Below are 6,850 nucleotides of genomic sequence, written 5' to 3' on the forward strand. Positions count from 1 at the left end.
TTTGACGCACAACAACCGATCTTGGACGACCATAAATTATAAAGAAAAATAAGGGCATCGTCATAATGGTTGCAGAAAAACAACACTAATTGTTTTTGTTTGAAAATCAACAAAAGAAATTTTTTAATTATACCAACAAATCCGGTAGCACGATCGTTTCGGACAGTTATGGAAGCCTAAAAAAGTTGATTTGTGACAAATTGATGCACGGTATCAAAGCAAGGAAATGAAAGGTGTGCGAAAACTGCGCAAAACGCATGATTGTGAAACAATTTCAGGTGCAAAAATCAGGTGCAAGCCGCTCAAAAAATGTTCTCGGATTGGAACATACAGACATGTGCGGACCAATGAATAAAAACTCTTTAGGCCTTCGTTCCTAACATTCATCCATGATAAATCGCGAATTGTGTTTTTGTTGATTTTTCAAAGACAAAAGACGAAATCTTAATCGGAAAATTATCGGGCAAGAAATTAGTACTATTGAGAAGCGATAACGGTCGAGAATTTTAAAGATTTCTGGTTGATAATGGGGTGAAAAGACAATTAACCGTGCTCATACCCCGCTAGAGAGATACTCTAGTAAATGGCAAGCAGCCAAAGCCAAACCAACTTCCAAACAGAGCTGCTGCAATGTTCAAAGAGCATTGTATAATTATGTATCGCCAATTTATGAATTTCCACTTCTGAAATATCATGATTCAGAAAATAGACCTGAAAGTTGCAGTACTTATATGGTATAAGTATGATATGCTTTCATGCAACCGTTACTCGATATAACTTGTGAGAGGTAGCTTTCAACATATCCTCGCCTTCTGCCTTCCGGGCCATACAAAAAATCTTTCTACGACAATATATATTTTTTTAATTTGTACATATCCTGATTATCAATGATTAAAATATTACAGAAAATATGTTCAAAATTTATTTCAAAATGTTATACATACCAGCTCTGACCACAACATCTTTGGATATAATGGTTCCAACACTGTTACTTGCAGTACAACGATAGATTGACCAATGTACATCCTGACGAAACTCTTCAGCAGCAAAGGGTTGAAAATATAGGGAGCTATTAGCCAATATATGACGAGCCTAGAAGAAACATAAGCCGAATAACGACAGAGTAAAATATAACATTAAGGTATCGAAGTCGTTAACTCTTATTCATCTAGGCCAACATACAATTTTTAATTAAATGCAATTTTTTTAAATTTTACTCTCGGAAGCAGATATATTTGCTTCAGTTTCGCCAACTAGCTTACACTTAAGCCTTTCAGAATTCATACTAAAATCTACTATGTATGTAACGAGTGAGCGTCAATGTATCTGTGGCCCTTACAAGCATGATCCGCCCGCTGTCCACCCAGTTTCAAGTGGTGATAGAACATAACTACCAAAATCTCCCACTCCTTACATTTACCAACAAATCAATCTGTTGCGAACTGCTACATATACCAACAAGACAGAGATATATGTGCAAATACAAATAAACATTTCACACTATTTTAGCATTCACTCTAAAATCTACTCTGTGTTCAACGAGTATGTTTTTGTCTTTGTCAATGTGCTCGCTATGACACAAACAGCTAAAGAATAGCTCAAATGTAGTCGAACTAGTAGAAAAGGGCGATAAACTGTCGGACTTTGGTCATTCGCGAGCTGTAAGACTCAAACTAACCTGATTCCAATTCCACACCATTATTACATACCACTTACATATGTCCTGTCATACTGGTAAAAGTTAATGACTCTTTCAAGTTTGCCCCCCTCACACATGTGATTCGTTAAATACCACATTATTACAAATACAACTTAACTTAATTGAAAGACTAATCAAAAATAAAAATATTATCGTTAACTACGGACACTAGGCATAAGCAACCGAATCGCGGTTGCATCGAAAGCAAAGAAAAGCTAATGTATTTTACCATTGCATTCACTGCGTGAAAAGGTAAGCCCTGGATTGGGATGTCATTAGAAATCTACTTGAATCTACTAATATATAGTGCGTAAATAGATTTTGTTTGTTTTATGAGTTTTCCCATTTTCCAGAAAACGAATTGCTGTATCGCTTTAAATTTGTGAAATACATTGGTTACAACAAATTTTATTAATATTTAGATTTATGATAGTTTTTTTTTAATCATGGAAAGTATTGTATTTTAGTCTTGCTAAATTATAAAAATCGTTCTGTGGGGGCCTCAGCGTTTAAATCAAACAGAACATTTTCAGAAAAAAACCGATGATGGACCGCGATCACGAATTTGCGTGTAGAAACTATCTGGGGGTCAACCAAGCAAGCTCTTTATTAACTGAATTTTAAAGCTTTACTTTTGCCCATACAAAATGAAAATATTTGGCATATCTGGCATTAGATATGGTCATTGACTTGATTACACGAAAATATGGCGAGTTTGTCTACAAAGAGATCGGGACTTGTAAACAGGCAAGGCCTAAGCTCGATGTTTTCTTGAAGTACGCCAAGGTGGAACTTACTCCACCAACGCCAGCTGATATTCCAAAACAAAAATAATTGAAAACTAAACATAGCTAAAATGAGTGACGACAATGTAAGTATCGGGTGCGCCTCGCATAGCATATCGTCGAATGGCGCTCCAGTTGGTGAAGTGTTGGCCAGTGCTGAGCCAGCTACTAACCGGATTGCATTCTTAAGCCTCAACACATACAGCCCATACTCGACCGACTTCAGCGCCTCGTTCTCCGATTAGACGACGAAAGGGTACGCAGCTTGGATGAATATGACCTGCAGGACTGTTGTAATCAGTGACGGAGCTGCAATTACATTTTTTTTGGTAAACGACCGATTGGAGGAGCTGGATTTTCAAGTTATTAGTAGCGAGTTGCCTGGTCAGTTTGCTTCCGCCGTGCTTACATTGGGGACTATTCTTCAGCGTGAGTTGGGCAAGCGGTCTCAGCCCACGCATTGTTCCACGTTTCGAATGAACCCAAGTGAATCCATTATGTACATAGCCAATCGATTGCGCTTGCCACAGCTGCAGCTACCCAAGTTCAGCGGATCCTATACAGAGTGGAAAAGCTTCTATTCCATGTTCACAGCTGGCATTGACAATGAAGCCGAGCTATGACAATTCTAGGTCCACATCGGTGGCAACTAATCAAAATTTATCAGGCTGCGTTCTTTGCACTGACAGCGCTCACGATGTCTAGTAAGTTTTAAAGCGCCTTCATACAAAAGCCAAGCATCATTCCCTGTGAGTCAACTGTCTTTTACTGTCGTAGTATTTTACTTTATTCAATTTGCATATATTTGCAGATACCTATATCTGAAGCAAGCCGTTTTAATTTGGTTAATCAAAAGATGAAGAAGATTATCCCGGCGGTGATAAGTGTGATTAACCAAGCTTCAGGAACGTTAAGGTTCTTGTAGGAGCCGGTTTTAACACCATTGACCATTTTGCCAATGCTCTGACAAATTGCTGGAATATCAGCTGGCGTTGGTGGAGTTAGTTCCACCTTGGCGTACTTCAAGAAACAAACATCGAGCTGAGGCCTTACCTGTTTACAAGTCCCGATCTCTTTGTGGACAAACTCGCCATATTTTCGTGTAATCAAGTCAATGCGCGATGAAACAGAGAATATCTGTCGAGTCTTAAAACTGGACAACGATTAAGTCAGACACCATACTCTACTGCATTTCAGTAACTATAAAGCTGCTGCAGCCCAATTGCAATCAGTGCCACTTTATCTCTATTTACACTCTCGCTCGTCGGAATACTCAACTTTCATCACTGCTATTGTAGCATCTAACTTAATCGATCTTCAGCCAAGCTTCGGAATTGACTATCAAATTCAGAAAACTCGCTTGGGATGGGTCATGTTGATGGAGGTTGTTTCCGTTTAAAGCGGTCTTCTTTGATGGTTTCTCGCGCTCGGGCCGTAGCTGCTGAGGATAATTATTCATAGGAGAGACGTGAGGTACTTCTTGCCTGCTGTATTCGACAGAGTTCGGGGTGAGGACAGGGAAACTTTATTTTAGCTATTTCTGATCAACTTTTATTTTCGTTTTCGACGCTACGTTTTTTCAACCATATCTCCGTTCTAAGACCCTCTCGGCCTAACTGATACTGTAATTACAAAATCAAAAATCTTTCTCCAGCGTTTTTTAATATATGTCACTTACTTTGTGCCAAATTTCTTGTTGCTCCATTGAAGACATTTTCTGTATTTTAGTGGCAGCACACGCTTACTTATTTTCTGTCTCCCTCTTACATCGTCACTGCGTACGCCCTTTGGCCGACGGGAGCCATACAGACTGAGTGGTATAAATGTTGAGTCGCGGGCTTAACTGCAACTCACAACTTTCCCCTTCGATCGACTTCGAATTAGGATGCCGGTTGGAGCTTTGTAGAGCGGAGTTGCTGGCTAGGCTCATATCTGAGATAGCCGAAATTAGTGTTTTCAAGGGAAGGTGTAACCGCTGGTATGATTCTGCTGTTGCCATTTATTGGATTCGGGACAAGACGTCAAGATTCAATATATTTGTCGCAAGTAGAATGACAACAAATTATTAAATTTTCCAACATTTTTAAACCCAGCTGACATTCTCCCGCGAGGGGCCTTTCTGACTGAGCTGAACAAGTCACCTATTTGGGTTCATGGACCTTCTTTGCGGCTCCTCAGATGACTGGCCTGGTTCTTCTGGTAAAGTCGTCCAACATGGAAATTGTGGCAAATTCCAAGAATGCGACCTTGTTTGCTGTCTTTCAACGCGTTTTCGGATAATCTCACATGTTTTGCAACCGGACATCCCAAAAAAAAAAATAAAAATGTGGAATCCACAATTTTGAAGATACAAGAAAATCAAACATAGACTCGTTGATAAACACCAAGTCTAGCCGACTGTCGCATTTCCTACAACTGTCTCTGTTTGTGATTCCAGCCAGGCCCGTTAATATTCCCACTAATAATCTGCAGTCCTTCCGTGGTAGGTGCAGCAGGTAGTGGCTGAGTTTGTCAGTGCGGTCATTGCACATGATTTTCGATGTTCTGCAGGCGGTGGTACTCCACCTACTTTCGGGTTGTGATCCGGCCTGCTTTTTTAGATCGCTTTGCAGCGCTCCAAGGGAGACAGGCACGTTCTCGGTTCTCGTATTCGCCAGCCCGATGCCTTCCTTAGCTAGTACGTCCGCCGTCTCGTTTCCTTCGATGCCCTGGTGGCTGGGAATCCAGTAGATCCGCACTGACTTTGTCGTATTAGGGTATCTAGTGCCTCCCTGCTCGCCAAGACATTTCTGGAACTGACTGCGGACGACTGCATGCATCTTATCGCCCCTTGGCTGTCGACGAATAGGTTGACCGCATCGTGTGCTCTTTCAGTGAGAAGGGCGACCTCTGCTGCTTTCCTGATGGCAAAAACCTCTGCCTGGAATATGCTACGACCAGACGACCAGAACTTGTCGAAAAAACAATGGGGCTTTGAACCTTTTTACTGCATATTTTTCTTAGTTAGGTATTGTTAAAACTATTTAAAAACTGATATTTATTAAACGACTGCAAAAAAAGGTTTTAAAAATTTTAAAAAAAATTGTAGTGTAATTTGTCGGAAAGAAAAATGAGCGCAATGTCGCACAGGTTTGATTGATTCTGTCGAGCAAATCAATATTTTTCATTCAGGCCCGAGATTTTACAGACAACATCTTATATACAAATGATATTTATGCATACCTTAAAAATTGATGAAATAGGATTATTTTCTTTATCGAGCCACTGAATATTTGGCGGGGGGTTTCCATTAGCAGCACAATCCACCGTGTTTCCCGCATTGTTCATAAATTCGATTCTACCAGGAGGTTCGATGGAGAAACTTGGTCCTTGAGTATCGAAAAAGCTTGAGATATCTAGAAATGTTAAACAATATAAACAATTCATTTTTCGTTATATTTTTTTTATCTATCTGCAACAATTTCAAAATACAAGTTCAAATAATAACAACAAAATCAATATTTTTTACTCCACGAATAAAACCGAATTTTCCTGATAGATTCGGGATTTTAAAATTGTTTTAATGAATTATGATGTATGTATACTTGTTACAATTGATATGTGTAACACCCAGAAGAAAGCGTTTCCGTTATATATGTATATTCTTGATCAGCATCAAGCGTGGCCACGCCGCGCACTCTTTGCCGTGCATTATGTGCGCCCTCTGGTGTAGGGGAGCCATACTGACTGAGTATTAATGTCACACCGTTGCCGTTTCAAAACTTTGCCCCACCCCTTTCCGCCCACACAAAGGACGAAAATCTGTTGCATCCACAATATTGCAGATTCGAGAAAACTAAAAAACGCAGAATCATAGTTAACGACCATATCTATCAGATTGCTGAATCTGGATCAGATCAGATAATTTGTATAGCCAAAAGGAACAAATCAATTTGCAGTGGCTACGCAGCGCCCGACATCACGCTCAGACTGATTTTCTGTCTCTCTCGCTCGCACTCGTTGTCGTGTCGTTTAATATTCGCGGCGTCTGCCGGAGGAGAGCCATACTGGCTTAGTATCGGGTATAACTGTAGAGTTGCGGTGTCCGCAGCAACTCACAACGTTCCCCCGTGTTTTGTAATGTTTTCTTAGAGGTAGTGCTTTTTTTACATAATATCTTACATCTGGTTATAAGGACTTTTAAATTCTGAAAATGTAAAAAATAGAGCTGCAAACTATAACATTTTTTTGTGCTAGAGTCGAAAAAAATTGTTCCTGAGTTCCGGCCTACCGGAGGCCTCAGGACGGATCGCGCATTGCGGATAGCGATCGGCCTAATACGATCATTCTCTATGATTGTGCGTTTTTAGTTTTCGTATCTTTAATA

General features: G+C 40.0%; 1 protein-coding gene and 1 pseudogene across 1 annotated transcript in view; both read right to left on the reverse strand.

Moving 5' to 3' along the window:
- Positions 1-5,857, reverse strand: part of LOC113564877 (Down syndrome cell adhesion molecule-like protein Dscam2) — a 101,435-nt gene extending 95,578 nt beyond the window's left edge. Inside the window, 2 exon segments of the mRNA XM_026987527.1 lie at positions 945-1,092; positions 5,707-5,857. Coding sequence (XP_026843328.1) covers positions 945-1,092; positions 5,707-5,811 — 253 coding nt within the window. The 5' untranslated portion in view covers positions 5,812-5,857.
- Positions 3,334-3,578, reverse strand: LOC113565406 (annotated as a pseudogene).
- Positions 5,858-6,850: the final 993 nt, after the last annotated feature.

Source organism: Drosophila persimilis, unplaced genomic scaffold (genome assembly GCF_003286085.1).
Source record: "Drosophila persimilis strain 14011-0111.01,24,50 unplaced genomic scaffold, DperRS2 tig00000124-arrow-pilon, whole genome shotgun sequence".
In the NCBI taxonomy this organism is placed as follows: domain Eukaryota; kingdom Metazoa; phylum Arthropoda; class Insecta; order Diptera; family Drosophilidae; genus Drosophila; species Drosophila persimilis.